The sequence below is a fragment of the Pteropus medius genome, unplaced genomic scaffold, assembly GCF_902729225.1.
Source record: "Pteropus medius unplaced genomic scaffold, Ma_sr-lr_union100, whole genome shotgun sequence".
Lineage (NCBI taxonomy): Eukaryota > Metazoa > Chordata > Mammalia > Chiroptera > Pteropodidae > Pteropus > Pteropus medius.
In genome coordinates, this window is record NW_024345479.1 from 950,595 (window position 1) to 972,953 (window position 22,359).

Below are 22,359 nucleotides of genomic sequence, written 5' to 3' on the forward strand. Positions count from 1 at the left end.
CACACCAAATGCTTTCTCTTTATCTCAAATCATTGCTCTTCTGTCTCTCCCCAGAATATTTGTTTTTGCCTTTCCCCTGACCCTCCCCACCGCTTTGACATTTTAAGTCCAAGAGAACATGTGGTTTAGTGGGCCTTGAAACTAGAAGAAAGTGTTCTGTTTTAGGATGTGCCACTTTCGAGTTTTGTGATCTCTCTGAACCTCAGTTTCCTTATCTTCGAAATGATCATTTTGTGGTCCTAACAATTTTTTCAGAATTGTTATGAGAATTAAAAAGCTCATATTATTTATTTAAATTCTAACATTTAGCAGCTGTCCAAGAGATTTCACAAACCTTACTTCATTTTGTCCTCATACACGCCCTGGTAAGAGAGATATAGCTAATGTACCCATTTTACAGATGAGGAGAAAAGGGGCAAAAGGAAGTAACTTGCTTAAGCTCATACGACTATTAAGTGGCAGGACCCGAACCATGGCCTTCTAATTTAAAATTTCATGAGCATGCCATCTTTTGGGGAAAAAGCCCCAACCCAGTAAAAAGCCAATGAAATGCTATACAAATATGTTGTTATGCCTTTGTGGCAAAGGTGAATAAACCCAAAGAAGCATCAAGCCTGACGCCGAGTTGGCTGGCTGGTGAAGGCATCAGTCTTTTCCCATGGCTCCCCCTGACTCACCTGTAGGACAGGTAAGGGGAAGGGGAGAGAGTAATGAGTCTTACCTGCTTAGGGTAGGGTGGGGCAAGACACACCCCTTCCTTCCCATTAGTTCTTTCCTTGGTCTTGCTGACAGAGTCTTGCCCAATCAAGAGGAAGTAACTTTATATTTGCCAATAGGTGCAGAGTTAGGATGGAATCTCAAGTTGGAGGCCGTTCCCAGAGCCGACTGGCAGTCCCTAGGGCCAATGGCCAGCGGATAAACGAAGGCGGCGGTGGAAGAGGACTGGGGATGAGGCTCCTCCCCTCGATGGGACAGTCAGGCGAGGCAGCCAGTGAGTCCGCTTCAGTGGGTGGGCGTCTCCTTTAGGGGCGGAGCTTCAAGGGGCGAGAGGCGTGGCTTGGCTGTCAGGTCCCTTCGTCTTTTGTTCAGTTACTGAGTTGCTGCCTTGGCCAGAGTCCGGAGCAGCCGCCGCCCGAACGCGCAGAGCTCTGTTCGCTGCCCGCGCCGGCTCCCATCCCGGCCCTGCCCCTACTCAGTCCGACCAGGCTCCACACGCAGGTGAGGACGATCATGGCAGGTATCTCTGGGGTAAGGGAAGGGCAGCGAGCGGCCGAGAGGCACATTTCCGGCCGTCTCAGGGCAGGTGAAGGAGGAAGCCAGGGAGCGCCAACCTGCACCAGCGGCAGGGGGCGCGCTGGGGTCCTGGGCGCGGCGACTAAGGGGGCGCGGAGTGCGTTTGGGGCTCCTTCGCGAGGACGAGGAGGGGTCAAAGCAGGTGCCTCAGAGGTCGCGCCTCCCCCGGAGCCCGCGGAGCTCGGCCGGCGCCGCGTCCCTGACTCTCACCTGACTCTTGCAGGGTAGACTTTGACCTGCTCCGTCTGCGTCGCAGGGGCTCACTTTGGTCGGGAATTTACTGTTTGGGAAACTTGCTGCCGCTGGTCTCTTTGGGGCCACCTTCATCCCACCTCACGCGTCATCCTTGCTTTCCCTCCCTCTCTACTCCCCCAGGCCTGGGTGGGGCCCATTGTCTGCGCCCGGCTTGCCCAACTGTGGGGGCTGAGCGCACATTTTCCCAGCAACGCGGGCCCTACCTGCTAAGCAGGTGAGCACACGAGTCCAGAGGCCCTGTCCTCCAGCTCCCGGAACCTCGTCGGTACTGTACCTGCGGCGCCCCCCTCCGCTCCAGTGGGTGCCGGGCTAGGGCTCACCAGGGGAAGCGGGATTGGATGACAGTGGGACTGTGCGGGGCCGGCTCCGCGCCCAGCCGGTGTCTGGGACCCGTGGCTCGGACTGGGGTCTGGATAGGTGGAGAATTCACTGGTCCAGCTTCCAGGAGCTGCAGCTTCCAGAGTGTCGATTATGGGAACAAGATTACCCTCTCTCTCATCCCTTAATATTGGAAAAAATCACCCCAAACAAACTTTCCAGGAGGAAGTATTCACGGCAGCTTTCTCTGGAGGTTTTCTTGCCTCCCGGCCCAGGGCTTACCCCAGGTTTACGGGGTCCTTCTTGAAGTAAAGCCCCCTCCCCCAGCTGGTCAGGCTGATCCAGGGCCACTGCTTGAGCTCTGGCCCTGTCCTCCCTGCCCCCACCTCCATCCTGTTTGCTGGGTCCCCGGGGCCTGAGGTGGGGACCGGGGTGGGGGGCGGGGTGGGCCGAAGGGGAAGCAGCTTCTTCCTTCTCTTCCTGCCTCCGGGGACCACCACACCCCCCCTCGCCTGAGGCCTGCGCTAGTGGCTCTCTCCCAAGTTCTGCCCCCTCCCTAGGAATGGGGGTGGGGCAGGGCTGGGCCTGATGACGAAGGTGGGGGAAGCAATTGTTCGGGTCTTTTTTTTTTTTTTTCCTACTCTGTCCCCCACGTTATTTAGCTGGCTGGTAATTGAGGCCGAAAAGCGAGGAGCCATGGGGCTTGATTTCCTTGATTTTTGGGTTTCGAAGGTGCATTCCTTCTAGAGGCTTTTGCTGTCCTTTCCCTACCCGCCCCCTTTCCTGAGAAAGTTTGATGGGAAAAGTGGGACGGAAGGAAGACTTTTGGGGGGGAAGGTCTCAGGCAGAGCTGAATTTTTCCGAGATCCCCTCGCCTGGCTAAAGTTGGGGATCTCCACCAGGCTTCCAGCACTGATTTTTAAAAATCTGAAGCGTGGTCTTTGCAGGGACTTGGAGGTCAGCGTCTTTGGAGAATAGAGGAGGAATGTAGAGCCAGGTTCTCCTTCAGACCTGTAGTGAAGGGAAGATTGGGGGCAAGCTGCTTGCCCTGACTCACTTGGGAAGACCTTACCATATGGTTTGTGTTTGTAGATGGGAGAGTAGGGTTGGGGGTCAGAACCCCATGAGTGCCTCTCACCTCCAGGGATCAGGCTCCCTCTCCATCCCTCTTCAGCTCTTGTGGGCAGTGTACCTCTGGGTAGCCATAAGGGAATGGAGTTTGGGCCAAAATAACCTGTTTTCCCTCTTCTCCGTGCCAGAGTGGAGGAGGGGAAGGCATTGTAATTACGTTGGTTAAATGATTATTTTAGCTAATCTGGTTTGTGGCTGTGATAAAAAGATAATACTGAGGAAGGATTTCTAGGAGGTGCCTGGTGAAAACTGGCTGCTTACTGGATGTGGGGGGTAGTACACAGTTAGTCATTTCTTGCTAGATCAAGCCCCAGCTTGGGCGACATGAGCCTTCTCCAGTCTGCCCCACCCCCCACCACCATCCCCAGCTTCACCCCATTCTCTTTGGTACCTGTTTGAGTTTCCAAGGCTGCTTCCTGCTTCCCTCTTGGAGGCCCATGGGGGAGGTACCAACGAGGGGGTCACTCCCTGGCCTGGGAGGGATCCAGGAGAGGAGCCACCTTAGAATGAGATGGAGCAATAGACTGGTCAACAGAAGGGCCGTTTATTGGGAGAGGTTATAGTGGGGCAGTTGTCAGCACAGGGATTTGGATTTGATTCCCAGCTCTGTCACTGTGTGGCTTGGCCAAATCATTTCACCTCACTGAGCCTCAGTGACTTCCTCTGCAAAATGGGAATAATAATACCTACCTCCCAATAAGTACTTGATAAATGGTATCTTAAGTAAGGGAGGACTCTACAGATAGCACTTTCGATAACTGTTCTCACTTAATCCTTTTGACTGTCCCTGAAGGCAGCTGTCATTCCATTCAACAGGTGAGGCAGTCGAAACTCAGGGAGGTTAGGTAACTTGCCCAAGGTTGCACAGTGAGACCCAAGCAGGGCCAGGACTGGCATTCGGGTCCTCTGGCTCCAAGCCCCAGAGCCCATTCTGCTGTATCACCCCCCTGTGGCTTTGGGAAGAGTTTTTCTGCCACTCCTTTTTGAGAGCTTCTGCTCTGGAGTTTGGGGAGAAGAGAATTCAGAAGGGCCCAGGAAGGCATGTGTGGGTGATGAAGGTGGGGGCAGGTTTGTCTGGTTGGGGTGACTCATGTCCTAGTCTCTAGTCCTCTGAAACCTCCCCAATGGCTTGGTTTTTAGCTCCTGGTGGAGGAGGCTCTCAGGGGCTGTGGTGGATGTGTGTGGAGGAGGTTGGGAAGGGGGGAGAAGAGGGCAGGCGTCAAAGCTGCTGCTGCCTCCCAGCTTGAGCTGGCCAGAACCATGGGCTGTTCTGGGCCTGTCTCTGTATAGGAAGTGGGAGTTGCCTGCTTTGCTGGGGGCTGGACCTCTGCCAAGATGCGGGGGGGGTGGGGGGTGGGGTGGGGGTGGGTGCTGCTCCCTGGAGAGATTTAGGACAGGGCCCGTGTCCTGCTGGATTTCACCTGACAGTGCTGCCAGACTGCTCTTGGGTGGGGAGCAGGCTCTCCCCTCTGTGGGAGCCCTGGAGACTGGGGGCTGGCAGTAGGGGTTTTCTGCAGCTGGGAAGGCCTTTCTGGTGATGAGGGTGGGGTCAGCCAGAGCTTTGGTCCTTGCAGGAGGGGCTGGTGTCTCTGTCCTTTAAGACCTGTCTGGTTCTGGCACTCTGCCAACTGAGCATCTGATACCAGAATGGTCCTGGGAAATAGGGTCTCTATCTGAGCCTCTCAGCACTGGGCTTTCAGATCTCAGCAGGAGGGGGACTCTAGGCATGGGGGGATGGATTATTGATCCTGGAAAAGAAAAGACTGAAGAGACTTGATGTAACAGAGGAAAGAGAATGAATTCAGCCCTGGCTGTTATTTATAAAGAGGGTGAGGGGTGCGCTGTTTTATGTCACTTCTGAGGACACAAGAATGCTTGAGACTGATGCTCTTATGGAGGGAGTGGAGGTTAGACGGGAGGAAAGACTTCCTGTATGTTAGAGACTAAGAATAAGAGGGAGAGATGGAAGCTTAGAGTTGACTCTTCTCTAAAGAGGAAGAAGCAGGGCCCCATCCGTGTGAGCTGGGCGAGGGCCATCCTGCAACAGTAGTCACAATACCCTCTGGGGTGAGTCTGAGGTCTGTTGGGGTCCCTGGGGAAATGCTCAGCATTGTGTCTTTCAGGAGAAGAGAGACCTGGCCATGAGAGGAGCAGGTATCCATGTGCTGCCAACGGGGCTAGTCACTCCTGTGAAGAGAAAGAGTGACAAGGCTAGGTAGGGCAGGTCACTGGGGTTTGTGTCCCTGCAAGTGACACCCTGAGGCCTCTCTCCTGGGACACGGTTGAATCTAGTGGAGGTCTGGAGGGCATAGACTGACCCAGTTTCCGGCAACCTCCTTGGCCAGGCTTGAAGAGAAAGCTCACTGACTACTCCCCTTTGCCCAGCCTCCTGGCTCCTCAGCCTTTGGGGGCCCTCGGGGCAGGAAGCTAAGCTTTCTGTGCCCTGCAAAGTGTGTGTTAACAGGTCCGCTTTCTTTTCTCACTGTGGGGACTGTGGAGTCTTGTAGATTCTTATCTCTGAGGCGTGGCAGCCAGTGGGGAGAGTTGGGACCTGGTCCGGGCAATCAGTACCCTGCTTGTCTGGGGGTGAGAAAGAGGTTGGGCTCCCTCCCTGTTGACTGAAACGGTAATCTCCGATCATTGTGAAAAACAATTGGACAGTTTACTAGGGAAGGAAAAAAGTCACCCTTACTCTTACTCCTTATCCCGGTGGAGGCAACTACCACGAATATTTCCTTCCCTTCTCTTTTCTAAGCATCCTCTTCTTTCTTAACCTCGATCTTGATGATCTCATACTCTATATACAATACCATATTTTAACCAAATCTTTATCCAAATCCTCATTTTCTCCAGCAAATGCTAGACAGAGAATGAACCTTGCTCCTCCAGGAGAGGACCAGGCAGCTATTTCTGTAGCACGAAACCACTGAAACCCTGGGGAATCACCCCTGAGAAGTGGACACCAGCTGGGGTCAGAGCTGCCCAGGCCCTCTGGAGTGGGGGGCAGGGGCAGGGGTGCAGTAGGCACTTGTGTATCGAGATATGTCACCGACATGTCAGCCCTTTGCTCTTGTTTCCTGAGGCTGAGTGAAGTGTTTTTCCATTCCCAGGAGTCTCGGTTTGGGGTCATTTGCTAGTCTGGGATTTTGCCCACGCAGGGTCACTGGCAGGGAACAGAGCTCCAGCTGGAGCTCTCTCCGGAGGTTCCGGGGTTGAGCCACCTGGCTTGGCATTTCCCTCTCCTCCAAGTCTCCTTCATTTTCCCACCCTACTTTGTTTGCTTTGGGAAGGAGCCGAGAAGGAAGAAAACAAACAGCTGGGGCATCCTGACCCGAGCCTTCCCCACTCCCGGCCAGTCCTTGGGCCACCGCTTGGTTATCCTCCAGAGCGGAAGTGAGGGTTTTCCTCCAGAAGCTCAGGATGGGTTTCTGTCTTCTCTCATTCCAAGGGCCCTGGCCATACCTAACGCCCATTCAGTTTTTGCCCACTTGGAATGACCAGTGTGATGGAGACAGGGCTCTCAAGTAAAGCAGTCATGTCCGTCTCTGTACTTTTCTGGAGTCTGTTTCCACTGGTGCTGCTGGCCAAATCTCAGTTGGAGACAGAGACAGACTGGGAAAGGGTGGCGGCTGGTGACCCTGCTGAGCCCAGCCTCTCCCTTGGGGCTGCTATGTGGGGAATGTCCATGCCTGACTGGGCCTGACCGCCCTGGCTGCAGAAGGCAGCACATGTGACTGGGGAGGGGGAGCTGCACAATGTCTCCGCCTGGCCTCTCCTCAGGATCCAGACAGACATAGCCCCTCTTCCCCAGCCATGCCCTACCCCGCCCCCACAGCGCCCCTCTCAGCCCTCATCTAAGGGCTTTGGGAAAAGAAGCCTGGGTCGTGGGTCCCAAAGAGCAGGCTGGCTGCTGGCTACCTTGCCAGACCCATCTGTGCTGGCCTCTTCTGCCATTTCTTTGCATCTTTAATAGAAGGATGCTTGCCTGGGCCTTTACTGTCCACAGCAGGCTTCCATAGTCAGGGTTGTATTCGATCCACGCTACGGGCTGAAGAAAGAAGTGGCATATCACTTCCACTTTATAGGAGTATGAGGCTTAAGGAAAAGGAGTGACATGCCCAAGGACACACAGCCAGTGAGTGGTGAGGCTGGAGCCCCTCCCTTGACTCCCCTGCTCTCCCCGCCCTGCCCACAGCTCACTTCTCTGTCACTGTTTGAGCCATTGATCTGAGTCTGCACGAGTCTCTGGCTTCTGGCCCAAGGAACCTCTGGGGGCCCTGCCCAGCCTGCTCTTGAAGTCCTCAAAAGCAATGTTTCTAAGCCTGGTCCCAGCACCCCTCTGGGCAACCCATTCCTGTCTTTGTTTCCAGGTATGTCATTGATGCTTGGTGTCCGGTAGCCCAGCCCAGCTATGCCCGTCACTGACCGCGGGTGCTGGCGGGGGCAGGAGTCTGATGTAGCTTTGATGGGAGTTATTTTTAATGGGGATAGGCTGCACTCTGCCGGGACAGGCTTGGATTTTAGGATGTCCAGGGCCAGCCTGCTGGGTTGGCCAGGCCAATGAGGAAGAGGAATTAAGGGCAGAGTACGCCAGAGTAGCCTCATTCCTTGCTCAAAGACTCCTCCACAGAGTGGGCCAGTGGGGGAAGGGTCCTTGGCACACCCTCTCCTGGGCCCTGTCTTCTCTTCCTGTCCCTTGCACTGTCCCCCACCCTGTCCTATGTTCTCTGAGCTGGCTTCTTCCTCCCGTGTTGCCAAGAATAGAGCGTGCTGCTGTTAAACAAAGGCCCCCCATTCAATTCAGAAAACCGCCCTGTGTCTGGCTCTGCCCGTCTCTGTCCAGGGTGCATGGGCAGGGCCCGCGTCTGTCTCGCCCACGTCCACCCTGGCTGTGTCCAGGGGCATTGTGGCAGGTCTCGCTCCAGGTCTAGGGTGGAGAGGGAAGAGACCAAACTGGGTGCGGCCCCCTCCACCCTGGGAACTGCAAAAGCAGCACTTTTGCTTCTTGTGGGAGAATTTCTCTGCTCCTCTTGGGGAGTAGGTGGGGAGAAAGGTGGGGCTGGTTGTCCGTCCTGCCTGAAGTCTGACTTCATTCTAGCCTTTCTGTTGCAGGAAGAGCTCTCCCCATGATCCTTTCCTTAGGAAGAGTTCTGCTGTGTGTCCTCTCTGAACTGCTTTCTAGTTCTGCTCATCCTCAGCTTTCTCTTGTCTGTCTTGGAAACGCTGGTTCTTGATTCTCAGAATCTTAGACATCAGCATTTTTCTCTGAGATCACCTGGGCCACCCTTTCTGTAGGTGAAGCACAGAGAGGGAAACTAATTGCCCAAAGACACTCAGCAAGTTCGTGGCGGAATTGGGACTAGAACCTGAGATGCCTGACTTCCCAGCAGGTGCTGTGCCTCCAACTGTGAGCACCTTTGGCCTCACCTGTCCACTTCTGCCCTCGGTGAGAGGGCTCAGCTCCACCCACATCCACCTCTCCCTCCACTCCTCTGCAGCTGGGTGTCTGGCCCTCTTTTTGACCCCAGGGGTTCCGGTCCCTCTTTCCCTGGATCCCCTGTTAAGAAGCAGGCGAGAAGCCCCGCTTAGTGGCTGGAAGCTGGTCTGCAGTGAGGCAGACCTGGCTTTGAGCAGAGTGCCTCCATTTCTTCACTGCGAAGCCTCAGTTTCCTCACTGAGAAATTAGGAATAACGAATGCCTGCCAGGGGTTCTGTGAAGGAAGCCTGAGATTCATTTGGTAGTAAAGGCAGCTGGATGTCTCCTCCCGCAGGGAGCCTCTGACCTCCGAGAGGCCTCTCTCTCCCCCGGGCAGCTGTCCAGCCCTCAGCTTTTCTTGGCTCCAGGCCTGGGATGGTGGGGGTGCTGAGGGGCTCGCTGAGGAAATGTACCTCCCGTGGCCATCCTTGACCTTGGTGGTCCCTTTGGACATGGGATGGGCAAGAGGATGGTCCTTATGGTTTTGGGTGAGGCTTGTGCCCCTCTGGCTTGGAGCACCAGGGGTAGGCAGCGGTCTCTGCTGGGGAGAGGCTTTTCCCGGCTCCAATGATGGAGTGTTTTTACTAGTCAGGGCTGGAGATATCCAGTTCTTTCTGAGTATATCTGACTGAGTCTTGGCATTCAGATGTCAAATGCCGGCTCAGTCCTCCGCCTGGTTAAGTGGCATTTAGAGGGTTAATGCAACTGTATTTCCTGATGCAGTTTCGCCTTCCTTCTCCAGTGCTTGCTCCTCCCCTGGGTGGCTCCCTGACGGGCTTGCTTCTCCCCTATTTTCTCTTGTCTCAGGGGAAGGCAGGAGTGCTGGGCAGTGTGTGGTTAGGGTGGGGGGGCAGGGCCTCCTCTTGAAACAGCCACGCTTGTGCCTGGGAAGCAGCTGGCACATCTGACGGCACCGAGCTGGCTCTCTGTTCTGGGCCTGCTTCTGTTTATCAGTCCGAAACTCTGAGTCACTCAGCGTGACGGGAGGAGGGGAACAGGGAGAAGGGAAACAAGGCCCTGGGAGCTGGTGTGGCTCCTGCCTCTGCCTGTTCCAGGTGTGCTCAGGGGCAGGGGAGGAGCAGGTGTTGCCATAAAAGGCAGCAAGAGCTAAAGGACCATTTGTCATCGCCTTGAGTGTGGCACTGGGCGTCACTAGGAAGACATATCCCTGGCAATCTTTGTTCCTGGGGTGGGGCCTGGCTGTACCAGCCACCCTACCCTCTTCCTTACCCAGTCCCCCAACACAGTGGGTTTGAGGCGCTGGGTGCTACCCAGCCTCATGGGTGGACCAGCCAGGGTGCGCTCGCTGTCTGAGGCCACACCGGGTGTGCAAAGTCACACCTGCACCTGGTCCTGGCTCTGCCTTTTCTCCACGGTGCCACCTCATCTGGTGGAGTCTCTGTTTCCACATCTGTGAGTGGGGGCACAGAGCATGTGCTTTGAAACCCGCTTGTGGGGATGGCGACATTAGCGAAAGGTCTGGCGCTAGGTCAGCCCTGACTGGAACACAGCTTCCCTTGCCAAGCTCCAGAGGTCAGCTTCCAAGACAGGGAGACAGACAGAACAGGGTGGGGCTTTATCCTCCCTGGCACAGAGTGGGGCCCAGCTCTTCACTAACCCCAAGTGGCCCAAGTCTCTGCAGAGAGAGGAAGGGTACCTGACTGGCAGTGATCACGCTGAGTTCCGCCTCACCCCTTATCCCTAGCCTGCGTCTGAGGAGGCCAGGAAGTGAGTAGACCCCTGTAGGTGCTGATACCCGGCCGTGGCCACCAACATCGGCACCTATCATGAGCCAGGCATCATGCTGGGTCCTTTACAAATATGGTCCTCACGACAACCTATGAGGAAGGTGATGCTACCCCATTTTACAGATGGGGACACTGAGACTCAGCAGACTGGCAAATTACCCCAGTAGTATATGGCTGAAATTTGAAACTGTTAGTGGGGCTCAGAATTCTGGGAAAGGCTTCCAGGAGTCAGGGTGCTAGAGAGACAGAAGTCTTAGGGCCTGGGCCTCTTGGGGCCACTTGTGATTCTGTCCCATCTGCAGGAAAGTGAGATCCTGGAGTCTGAGGGATCCTGGGGCATCACTGACTGCTCCGAGCAGCCTCCTAGGCTCCCCAGAAAAACCTGTCTAACCACTTCCCTGTCTGACCACCACGTTTCTGGTGCAGCTACATCATCTCTGCAGCCTTTCCCAGGGAGCCCCAGTGGATGGGGATAGGTCTGCAGGACCCCAGAAGCTGCTGAAGGCCCCGAGTGCCTTCTGCTCTAGGAGCGTTGGGTAGGGTCGGCAAGGTGAGGGAGCTCAGGGCTGGGTTGGGGTATCTGACTCTTTACTGCCCTACTTACTCTCCATGGGGTTCACCCCACCCTAGCTGGAGGTCAGAGGTGCAAGCCCAAGAGCCACACATGGATATCCCTCTCTGGACCTGATACCCTTCTGACCCCCATTCCCTCTACCACAGCCCAGTGGGGCTCTTGGGGCTGAGGTGGGGGCAAGCGGCGATGGGCAAGACCTGGGAAAACTGAGGGCTGGGCCAGGCTGTGGCATGCCCCACTGGGGCCAGCTGATTTCCTGCTCCTTTTTTGTGTCCCCAGCAGCCACCATGGAGGTGATGAACTTGATTGAACAGCCCATCAAAGTGACCGAGTGGCAACAGACATATACCTACGACTCAGGCATCCACTCGGGTGCCAACACCTGCGTGCCCTCGGTCAGCAGCAAGGGCATCATGGAGGAGGACGAGGCCTGTGGGCGCCAGTACACACTCAAGAAGACCACCACCTACACCCAGGGGGTGCCCCAGAGCCAAGGTTGGGAACCCTGGGGACTATTTCATGGGAATATTCCAGCAGAAAATAAAGCTTGGCCCTGGAGGGAGATAAAAGGAGGCCCCCACTCTGATGGGGGAGGCACGGCTCTTGCTCATAGTGACCCACCCTGTCTGAGGGAAGAGGCACAGCTACTTCAGGGTGCCCCCATCTGGAAAAGAGGCAGGTTCCTCTTCCGTGAACCTCTAGTATGGAGAGGAGGCCTAGACCCTGCCCACCAGTCTGAAAGAAGAGGCACAGCCCTTGCCTTTCATGAACTTACAGTATGAGGAGGCATTACTATTGCCCTCGAGGAACCCATGGGCTACGGGAAAGACACCATCCTTTGGTTCCAGGACCCTCAAGTTTGATGGAGAGGCAGAGCTCCAGCCCTCAGGAAGCCCCTAGTCTGGTAGAGGAGGTACAGTTCTCAAGCCTGAGGGCTCCTAGTGTGGACTGGGGAGGAGCCGAGGCCTGCATGTGGAACATGCTGACATGGAAATGGGCTGAGGCTAGGTGGTGGAGTGACCCACCCAGTTCTGGGACTTTGGGGTGGGGACGCCCTGCCAGCTTACCCAGCTTACCCGGTGGGATGTCTCCTCCTCTCGACTAATTGGAGGGTGGAAACTTTGCCTCCTTCTCCCTGGGGCATCAGGACACTGGCCAAGACAGGGCTGCCTGGGAAGCCTGGACACCTCTTTATGGGACTTCCAGGTCCACCTGGGGTCGGGGATGGTGGAACCTGGAGTGTGAGCTTAGAACCCAGCTTCTGCTTTCTGAAACCCACCGTCCTGACTTTCCCCCTGATCTGACGTATGATCTGTCATGTCTGATGCCTCTGGGCCTTGATTTGCCTGCCCATATAATGGGAGAGTTGCCTCCTCTGCGGGTGATGAGGGTATAATTAGAATTATGAGCTTTCAGGCTTGAAGAGACTCAGGTTGTCTCATCCTACCCCCAGTGCGTTGTTAAGGAAGGAACACAGAGTCAGGGTTTGGGCTCTGGAGTCAGGTTGTCTGAGTTCAGATTCCAGCTTGGGTTCTTATAACCTCTGTCTCTGTTTTTCCATCTGTAAAGTGGAGATAATAATAGTATTTACCTTGTAGGATTGTTGTAAATGAAAATATATAAGAAAAACACTTAATTCACAGCCAGGCACATAATAAATACTCAAAAAATATTAGCTATTCCTACTAATAATAATAATTGCTAACATTTTTGTAATGAGATGTGCCAGGTACGAGAATCCTTCCTTTTCAGAGTAATTCACAACTATTATCCTATTTAATTCTCCTAAGAATTCTCTGTGGTGGGCAGAACAAGTGGTGCCTCATTTTACAGATGACATAACTGAGGTGATGGTGACCTCCCCAAGGTCACTGGTTAGAGTAAGAACTGCAGGTGGTGTGCTGGGCCTTTGGTCGGGTTGGGAGGCAGCCAGGAGTATCTAGTCGGGCTGTTTGCACAGTCTGCCCTCCAGGTTCGCCTTTCCTGCCTTCTGCAGCTCACTCTCTGTCCGTTGGCCTCCAGGTGACCTGGAGTACCAGATGTCCACAACGGCCAGAGCCAAGCGGGTGCGGGAGGCCATGTGTCCTGGTGAGGACAGCTCGCTGCTGCTGGCTACCCAGGTGGAGGGGCAAACCACCAACCTGCAGCGGCTGGCAGAGCCATCCCAGCTGCTCAAGTCGGCCATTGTACATCTCATCAACTACCAGGACGATGCTGAGCTGGCAACCCGGGCCCTGCCTGAGCTCACCAAACTGCTCAACGATGAGGACCCGGTCTGTGAGGGGCCTAGCTGGGGTGGGGGGAGGCAGGGAGAGGAGAGGTCAGGTGTCCACAAGGAGGGCCCTATCTGGGATGGAGGGAGGTCGTTGACCCTGAGCCTCATCAGCGGAAAAAGTCCGACCCAGGTCCCTCTGAGCTTTGAGAAGGGGTCTCCTGGTCCCTCCTCACAGTGGCAGCTGGACCTGGCTGATCTGCTCCTTTGTTCCACCCTGCCAGGTGGTGGTAACCAAGGCAGCCATGATAGTGAACCAGCTATCGAAGAAGGAGGCGTCACGGCGGGCGCTAATGGGCTCGCCCCAGCTGGTAGCTGCCGTAGTGCGCACCATGCAGAACACCAGCGACCTGGACACCGCCCGCTGCACAACCAGCATCTTGCACAACCTCTCCCACCACCGCGAGGGGCTGCTCGCCATCTTCAAGTCAGGCGGCATCCCAGCCCTGGTCCGCATGCTCAGGTACTCAGTGCGGGGGCCTGGGGCTTCCCTCACTTGGGCTTCCATACAACATTTATTGAGCACCTACTATGTGCCAAGTGCAGAACCGTGTCCAGTCTTGGTGCTTAGCTGCTCAGGTAACTAACAGGAAGCTATAGTATTGGCTAGGGCAGAGATACGTCTGAGACTGTTCAGACCTCCGAGAAGGTTGACTCTAATGGCAAGGGTTGATGGATGAGTAGCATCTATCCATTGTAGATGAAGGGAAGAGTTTTCCAGGCATAAGGAACAGCATGTGCCAAGTCCCTTGCCATCTTCATCTTTCCAGCCTTGCAATGTTGATTGGCCTTTTTCCTCATCCTCGTATCAGGCTGCGGGGTTGCCCGAGTGGAGATATTGATCTTACTCCCTTGCAGGGCCTCTCTAGCAAAGCCTTCCACATGGTAGTTACTCAGTAGGGACTCGTGTTGAGGGGACCTACTGTGTGCCGGTACCAGTCTGGGAGCCCAGGAGCTGTCATGGTCCCAGTGGGGAGAGGGGAGGTGCTGTGTGCTCCATGTATAAGAATGGGGCTGGGCTCAAGGAATGAGGCGATTTTAACAAAGGGCTATTCCCGTGTGGGTGTCGGTATTGGAGAAGGCTTCCTGGGGGAAGTGGCCCACGTTTATGCCAGGCCCTGGACCCAACTCACACTAACCCCCCTGCCTACTGTCCTAGCTCCCCTGTGGAGTCGGTCCTGTTCTACGCTATTACTACTCTGCACAACCTGCTGCTCTACCAGGAAGGCGCCAAGATGGCGGTGCGCCTGGCGGACGGGCTGCAGAAGATGGTGCCCCTGCTCAACAAGAACAACCCCAAGTTCTTGGCCATCACCACCGACTGCCTGCAGCTCCTGGCCTATGGCAACCAGGAGAGCAAGGTAGGCCCCTCCCCACCCCCAGCGGAGACCTGGAGCTCACCATTACGTCACCTTCCGTCCAGCTGCAGCCTCAGGCTGCTGCCTCCTGACCTTTTTTAGGTTAAATATATATGTATGTACAGTTGTACGTGTTTCATCATATAACTGTTTTCAGGATAAGGAAAAGAGAAAAAATTTCCTTGGCCTCCCACAGCCATTGTTATTTCAATGTGCATCCTCCAGTGCTATCCTGTGGGCATATTTGTATTAGCTGTAGTAATAACACATGTGTAACTTTGCATCTGTTTTCTAAATGATATTTTAAAAATGTTTGTTTGCTGTGTTGTTCTTAAAATCATCCTGCTTAGTGGCAAATAGCATTTCATTAAGTGGGGCCTTAGACTTTATTCTGAGGGAGGGCATCTGGATTGCGTCCAATTTTCCACATTGATAAACAGTTCTGTAATGAACATCTTTGGGCACATAGCTTTTCCCAAAGAGTGGAAAAAATGTTATCAGTAGAGCTAAGGGGTTTTAACATTTCTAGGCTTTTACCCCAGTTGCCAGATTACTTTCCAAAAGGACTGTATTATTTACAATGCCATCACTGGAGATGTCTTTTAGTATAGTTTCACCTCATCCTTGCTAGCATTTTATATTATCATTTTTTCAAGATTTTGCCTTATTTAATAGTCACGAAATTTATTCGGGTTTTAGCTGAAGCTCAGTTATGGCAGCTCTGTCAGCCCCCTCTCCCTTCCTTGTTCCTTGTCATATTCCCTGTCTGTCTCACACTCATCCTCCCCCTCTCCCCACAGCTCATCATCTTGGCCAACGGAGGACCCCAGGCCCTCGTGCAGATCATGCGCAACTACAGTTATGAGAAGCTGCTGTGGACCACCAGCCGCGTGCTCAAAGTGTTGTCCGTGTGTCCCAGCAATAAGCCCGCCATTGTAGAGGCCGGTGCGTGTTACAACCTGTGAGGGTGACCCATGTGGCCAGGAGGGCTGGAATGGGGGCTTGGTTAGCGGCCAGGCTTGGTTAGCTGTGTTCCCCTGCGGCTGACGTGACCCCTGTCCCCCATCCCAGGTGGGATGCAGGCTCTGGGCAAACACCTGACGAGCAACAGCCCCCGCCTCGTGCAGAACTGCCTCTGGACCCTGCGCAACCTCTCGGACGTGGCCACCAAGCAGGTGAGCAAGACATCCAGGTCGGTGTCCACCTCTTCAGCCATCCGTCCTTCCATCTTACCACATCCAACCTACCTGGGAGTCTGACATTAGGAGCCATGGGAGGCCGAAGGCTTGGCTTCTAAATCCTGCCCTGTCATGGCTGCGGCTGGATGGTCTCTGAATACCCTCATCCCTTTAGCTTAAGGCTCTAATCCCTATTAGGGACTTTGGAAGGGGAATTAATGAAGGGGGCTGATTTTCTAAGCTGCGGTTCAGGTGGTACCAGGAGAATAGTTTTGACCTAGACCCTGGGGTGGGGAGCAGCATTCAGAGGGACAGCTTGGGGATCCTTGTGGTTAAAAACACAATTTAAGGAAAAATGCAGTTTTAGGGCAAGTCTCCTGGTCCGTCCTTCCAACCTGACTGTTATTCCTAAGAGCCTCCATCCATAGCCTCTTTACTGAGCACCTGCCACATGCTGGACTCCCGGGCATTTGTGGACATTGGCTCATTTACCCCTTTCAACACCTGGAGGTAGAATATGGGACCCTGCTGGTTTGATGAAGAAATGGGTTCAGGTTGGTCAGTAAGGTCCTTGGTCACAGCCAGGAAATGGCAGAGCTGGGATGTGAAGTCAGGGCTGCCTGTCTCCAGAGCCTGGGGTCTTTCTGTTCTGCCACAAGGCCACGCATGACTCCTCTGGGAGAAGTAAGGCTTCTGGGTTAGGGATGTTTCCAAAAAGGGGATTTGGCCTGGGACCTACTGAGGGGGCAGCTGTGAAGGTGCAGAAGAGTGAGAAGCATATAAAAATGGGTCGGCTAGGCCGCTGAAGCACGTGGCCTCCTCCTCAATTTCCTCTTGGCCTGGGAGCCTCCCTCGACCTGAGCGGGGCTCTCCCTGGGTCCGAGGATGCAGAAGAGGGGCAGGAAGGGCTGGAGGAAAGAGCATGGAGCTCTTTCATGGAGCTCTTGGGTTCAGATCTCGCCTACTGGCTGTGGGTCTGTGGGCAAGCCCTGCAACCTTTCTGAGCTTTGGTGGCCCCACAGGAGAGCACTGGTCTCTCATGAGAGTCTGCAGGATCACGGAAATGAAGGTTGCCAGGCACACGGGCAAGGTCCCTCGAGTGTCAGCTGAGTGGGCTTCCAACCCCGTTGGGCCATCTCTCTCCCCTAACACATGTAGGAGACTTTCTATAGTTAGGGAGTCTCCCTCACTCTCCATTACCTTCCCCTCAACCCCAGGAGGGCCTGGAGAGCGTGCTGAAGATTCTGGTGAATCAGTTGAGTGTGGATGACGTCAATGTCCTCACCTGTGCCACGGGCACTCTGTCCAACCTGACGTGTAACAACAGCAAGAACAAGACGCTGGTGACACAGAACAGTGGCGTGGAGGCTCTCATCCACGCCATCCTGCGTGCCGGCGACAAGGACGACATTACAGAGCCTGCCGTCTGCGCCCTGCGTCACCTCACCAGCCGCCATCCTGAGGCCGAGATGGCCCAGAACTCCGTGCGCCTCAACTACGGCATCCCAGCCATTGTCAAGCTACTCAATCAGCCCAACCAGTGGCCACTGGTCAAGGTGCGAGCGCCGCCACGGTGGGGTTGGGCGAGGGGCAGGAGCGCTCAGCGGTCAGGTTCAGGTGCTATGTGTTGGTCCAGGCAAAGCTGCTATAACAGAGAGGCCCTGAAATACAGTGGCTCCAATAAGACAGAAGTTTCTTCTTTTCTCGTGGAATGGTTTGGACTGCCATAGAGGCTCTGCTCCTGAGACTAGAATCTTTCTCTGGCAGCTAGGCCATCCCCAAGGGCAGAGCTTCAAAGTTTAATATGCACATGACCACCCTGCGTGGTCTCATTAAGCTGCATGCAGGTTCTGGTTTGGTAGGCCTGGGGATGAGGGTGAGAGTCTGCATTTCTAACAAGCACCCAGGTGATGCTGCTGGTCCATGGAACCCACGTCTCACACAAGAGGGTCTGGACAAAAGAGTTGTCCTCACACAGTGGTTGGGCTGTATCATCTCCACAGATGCGTTCTAGTCCCAGAGAAGTGGGAAGGCTAGCAGAAAGTGAGACATATCACTTTAGCCCACACCCTGGAAGTGGGTTATCTGGCCACATCTGGATGCAAGGAGACTAGCAATGTTTCATGTGTCAGAAAGCCATGTGTCCTGCTAAAACTCAGAAAGGATGCCAAAAAGGCAGGGTAGAGAGGATTCTGGGGAATACTTGGTGTCTGACATAGAGAGTCTGGGGTGTGAAGGGGTCGAGCCTTCCTCTCAGAAAGCTACCTGGGAGAGCCAGCTGGCATTGGCTAAGTTTTAGACAATTTAACAGTACAGATAAGAATGACTAAGTCATTACGCACACTGAATTTAAAAAAAATGTGTAGTGAGAGAAAAAGGGCAGCTTAGGGCCCCTCCTTGGGCTTGGTACCTGCTGCAAGCCCAGGGTTGGGGAGGAGTTTGCATACTGACCCAGCAGCTAAATGACAAGCGACCTTGGCACTTCATCCACCTTGCACTCACGCCCTCATCTCTCCCATGATTTGCATCCCTGCCCCCCTAGCCTCTTGTTTTGAGGATCAAATGAGATGATAAATTTCTTTGCAAGACCCTAGGTGATCCTGGGAGGCCAGAGCGGCTCCTGGGAGTCAGAGACCCCTGGAGAGGAGACCTCAGCCCTGCTGGGGATTGATTATGATATGAGCATCACCAGAGCAGGAGGCTTTGGGGTCAACCATAGCAAAGACTCCCTGCTAATCAGGGTTCGGGGACTAGAAAAGTTAGTATGGCTCTGTTGTCTTTAGGGAGTTGGTAAGAGAGAGGGCATAAGGGTGAGGGCTGGCGGAATGTTCTGGAATGGGACACCCTTTTAGCAGGGGCCGTTAGAGTTAGACATGAGAACCCACAGGTCCCGTGGAATAAGGGACATGGGCTGGGGTGGTCTCATTCTCTGGAGATCTTCCAGTATGTCTGTGTCTGGCCTTGGGGACAGAGAGGTGATAGGGGAGGAGGAGACAATGCTGGGAACCCAGGGATTCTCCAGACACCCAAGAAATTCCCCTGATTGTTGTCTTGCCAGGCAACCATCGGCCTCATCAGGAATCTGGCTCTGTGCCCAGCCAACCATGCCCCACTGCAGGAGGCAGCAGTCATTCCCCGCCTCGTCCAGCTGCTGGTCAAGGCCCACCAGGATGCCCAGCGCCACGTGGCGGCAGGCACACAGCAGCCCTACACGGTCAGTGAGCTGGTAGTGCCTGTGACCGCCCTCCCTGGGGTCAGGGTGTCCTCTGTGTGAATGTGTATGCACACAAGAGCATATATGGGGAGGCAAGAAGCAGATCCACTTCCAGGACCAGCGAGGTTGTCAGAGTGTTGTGGGGAGTGTGTATGTGTGTGGCCATGTCCAACGGCCCCCTGTCACCATGCTCCAATGCCTCTTCTGGTGCAGGATGGTGTGAGGATGGAGGAGATTGTAGAGGGCTGCACTGGAGCCCTGCACATCCTGGCCCGGGATCCCATGAACCGCATGGAGATCTTCCGGCTCAACACCATCCCACTGTTTGTGCAGGTGAGTCTGGGGCATGTGGGCAGGAGAGGTCCCCGCCCCCAACTTCTGCTTATCCCCACTGCTGAAGGGATGAAGTCGGCAGCCATGGGTCTGGTGATCGATGTGGTGCGGTTATCGTTTCGCTTTGCATCATTCTCTTTCTTATTAATATGAACTTATAGATTTTTAGGAATAGTTTTTTAATGATATAGAAAAATGCTTTATGTTATAACGTCAGATGAAAAAAGTGGGAATCGAACACATATATGGCTATGACAAAAATCAGTGGAAATACACCAGTGTGTTAACAGAGCTGTGTCTGTCTGGGTGGGCACTGTGGCCGGCTTTCTTTTCCATGTCTTCATACTTTTCTTAGACTTTCCACACTTTGTGGTATGAGCTTGGATTAAGTCCAGAAGGGGGAGGTGGAGACGGCTGGGCTCTGTGGTGTGCTGCCTCCCCCCACCTTACCCCGACACGCGCCCCTTCTCCCCAGCTTCTGTACTCGTCAGTGGAGAACATCCAGCGTGTGGCCGCCGGGGTGCTGTGTGAGCTGGCCCAGGACAAGGAGGCAGCCGACGCCATCGATGCCGAAGGGGCCTCAGCCCCACTCATGGACCTTCTGCACTCTCCCAACGAGGGCACGGGTGAGGGGCCGCGCTGGGCGTGAGGAGCGAGGGCGGGGGCCGGGCCTGGCGCCCCCAGCCCGGACGGAGGCGGGTGCCTGACTGGGCCTTTCCTCTCCTCTCTGCTCAGCCACCTACGCCGCGGCCGTTTTGTTCCGCATCTCCGAGGACAAGAACCCGGATTACCGTAAGCGCGTGTCTGTGGAGCTCACCAACTCCCTCTTCAAGCACGACCCGGCTGCCTGGGAGGCTGTGAGTACCCGGTGGGCTGCGACATAAGATTGTGCAAGTTGCACACTGCACAAGGGCAGCACGTTTATGAGGGTTCCTGCCATCCTGTTAACTTCATAGATCTTTATTTTATAATTGGATCATTTATGATAATTCTCTGGAGATAGAAGTGGCAGGTTGAACCAATTATCTTTTTTTCCTCTTATTCACAATTTATTATTATTTTTTGTCTGTATTGAAATATAATAGACAATTAGCTGCTTATACTTACATTGTACAATTCAATGAGGGTTTTTTGCCACTTATAGTTGGCCAATTATCTGTTTTTGACTTACCAAAAAGGCAATTTTATCTTGTCCAAACTAATGTAAAGCATTGAGGCAGGGCGCCTTTTTCTGACTTGCATAAAGGTGCTGTACAGGCTGTTGGCTGCCCTGATCCCGGGCAGAGCAGTTCCTGGCGCCCATTCCCTTCCCCTCCCCAGGGCTGCTCTAGTCCTGTGGGTGTCCCTAAGCGTGAATGGTGGGACCCTCCACCCCGGGGAGGTGCCTGAGGAGAGGAGTCCATCAGGGTACTGGGGGACCATGTCATCCTCTTTCCTCCAGGGTCTTCGTTTTCCCCCGGGCCCCCCTTTGTAGAAGCATCTTTAGCAGCTCACCTGCACCCCCTGCTTTCCACCTTCCCTGCCCCAATGTTCTCTGTCTTCCTTTCTCAGGCCCAGAGCATGATCCCTATCAATGAACCCTATGCGGATGGTAAGTGTGTGCAGAGTTCTCAGGACCCTGGAAAGTGGGGGTAGGGGAGCATGTGGGTGTGAGTAAGGGGGTGGGGGAGCATGTGGGTGTATCTCCAGGGCCAAGGGCCAGTCGTGGCCACTGTGTGGCATCTGCATGCACTGTTGTCTGGGTCTCCTGATGAGCAAGTTTAGGGAGAGGTTCAGGCCCACTGGGGGTGCGCAGAGGTAGAGGAGGGGGCTGAAGCCTCTCCAGACCCCTAAACAGGGTGACCCGCAGACCCTGGACAGAGTCCCCCTTCTGCTCCCCAGACATGGATGCCACTTACCGCCCCATGTACTCGAGCGATGTGCCTCTGGACCCCCTGGACATGCACATGGACATGGACGGGGACTATCCCATCGACACCTACAGCGACGGCCTCCGGCCCCCCTACCCCACTGCAGACCACATGCTCGCCTAGCTGGCTCGACCCCAGTATGACACCTCTCGCTTTGCAGCCTCCCTCACGCCCGTCGGCTGCTGAGACACGCTTTCCCTTCCCTCTGGAATCTTCTTCTCATGGAGGCCCTCTCATGTTTCTGTTGAGACCCTGGCTCCTTTTTGTGGGGAACAAGTGTGGGGCCTTTTGCAGTTGAGCTCCCGCAAGGAAGGCGTGCCTTGGCCTGCCTTATTTTGTTATTTTTGCTGGGGATGGGGAGTCCTGACTCTTCTATGAGTGGTGGGCGGGTAGTGCAGGAAGGGCACGAGTTTCTAGGGGACACAGGCCTGCCCTGACTCCTCTGTGTCTGCCCCACCCCCCAGGTGCAGCTCCTCATCTGGGGGGCTCTCTGCGCAAATGATGGGGCAAGACAGACAAGTGCCTGAGCCTGGGGGACCAGGGCCATGACTTCCTGCCCAGCCTCGTGCCTCCATAAGGTCTTTCTTGGGATGGTGATCTGCTCTTGCTTTTCTGTTCTGGGTCATGGGTCCAGGGACTGATTCCCCCTCCCCAACCCTGTGGCCCCGGCAGTAAAGCTTTAGACTCTGTTCCCTTATCAGTACCCCCTTCCCTGCCTTGGCTTTCTATTTTCAGCCACCTGGGTCCCATGGGACTTTGGTTCCTTTTCCAGGTCTGATTTTCTCACTGAACACCTGACCAACTGTCTTGAGCACCTGGGGTCTCCAGGACCCAGGTTCAAGACCCAAAGCCCCAGAATCCAAAGCTCCTCTTGAAAAGTTCAGGAACCATCTGGGGAGATGGGACAGAGATATGGAGAGTGAGTCCCTCACTCCAAGACCCTGCCTGCTTCCCTCCGTGGGATGCTCAGCTGGCTTTGGTCCCCTCCCCAGGGAGCTCTCTCTCCCCCTCCGCCCCACAATGACTGCCCTATTGCCCCCGAGAAGTGCTCTTGGCTGACCCCTCTGGTGTGGTGAGGGGCTTTCTCTTCCCCTTCCTGTTTCAACAGCCTCCCCCAACTTCTGCACATGGGTGTGGGGGCTGGGGGAGGTCCCTGCGGAGAGTTTTATTATTATCGCTTTATGTTTTTGGTTATTGGTTTTTGTATAGACCAAAGCAATGGAAATAAAACTAACACAGAGATCCAGTGGAGGCTGTTTGGGGTGTGGGATGGGAAGACGGGGGTTCTCTTTGGCAGCC

At 54.7% G+C, this 22,359-nt stretch overlaps 1 protein-coding gene across 4 annotated transcripts; it reads left to right on the forward strand.

The window, feature by feature from the left end:
* The first annotated feature begins 1,059 nt into the window (after positions 1-1,059).
* Positions 1,060-22,306, forward strand: JUP (junction plakoglobin). Of its 4 annotated transcripts, none has more exons than XM_039873509.1 (14): positions 1,060-1,218; positions 11,075-11,290; positions 12,818-13,068; positions 13,292-13,530; positions 14,227-14,428; positions 15,226-15,370; positions 15,497-15,600; positions 16,821-17,159; positions 18,662-18,817; positions 19,031-19,150; positions 19,626-19,776; positions 19,886-20,007; positions 20,702-20,741; positions 21,032-22,306. In XM_039873509.1, the coding sequence occupies exons 2-14, from the start codon at positions 11,083-11,085 to the stop codon at positions 21,181-21,183; spliced, it is 2,229 nt and encodes a 742-aa protein (XP_039729443.1). In that variant the 5' UTR covers positions 1,060-1,218; positions 11,075-11,082; the 3' UTR covers positions 21,184-22,306. The 4 variants fall into 4 exon arrangements, with proteins under 4 accessions (XP_039729443.1, XP_039729444.1, XP_039729442.1 ...); XM_039873510.1 differs by having other exon boundaries at positions 1,069-1,218; positions 11,078-11,290; XM_039873508.1 differs by having other exon boundaries at positions 1,094-1,237.
* Positions 22,307-22,359: the final 53 nt, after the last annotated feature.

Bases quoted from the DNA above. Each gene is read 5' to 3' on its own strand.
- JUP (XM_039873508.1), top strand. The intron at 11,291-12,817 runs GTTGGGAACCCT...GTTGGCCTCCAG, and splicing joins GGGGGTGCCCCAGAGCCAAG to GTGACCTGGAGTACCAGATG. The intron at 14,429-15,225 runs GTAGGCCCCTCC...CTCTCCCCACAG, and splicing joins ATGGCAACCAGGAGAGCAAG to CTCATCATCTTGGCCAACGG.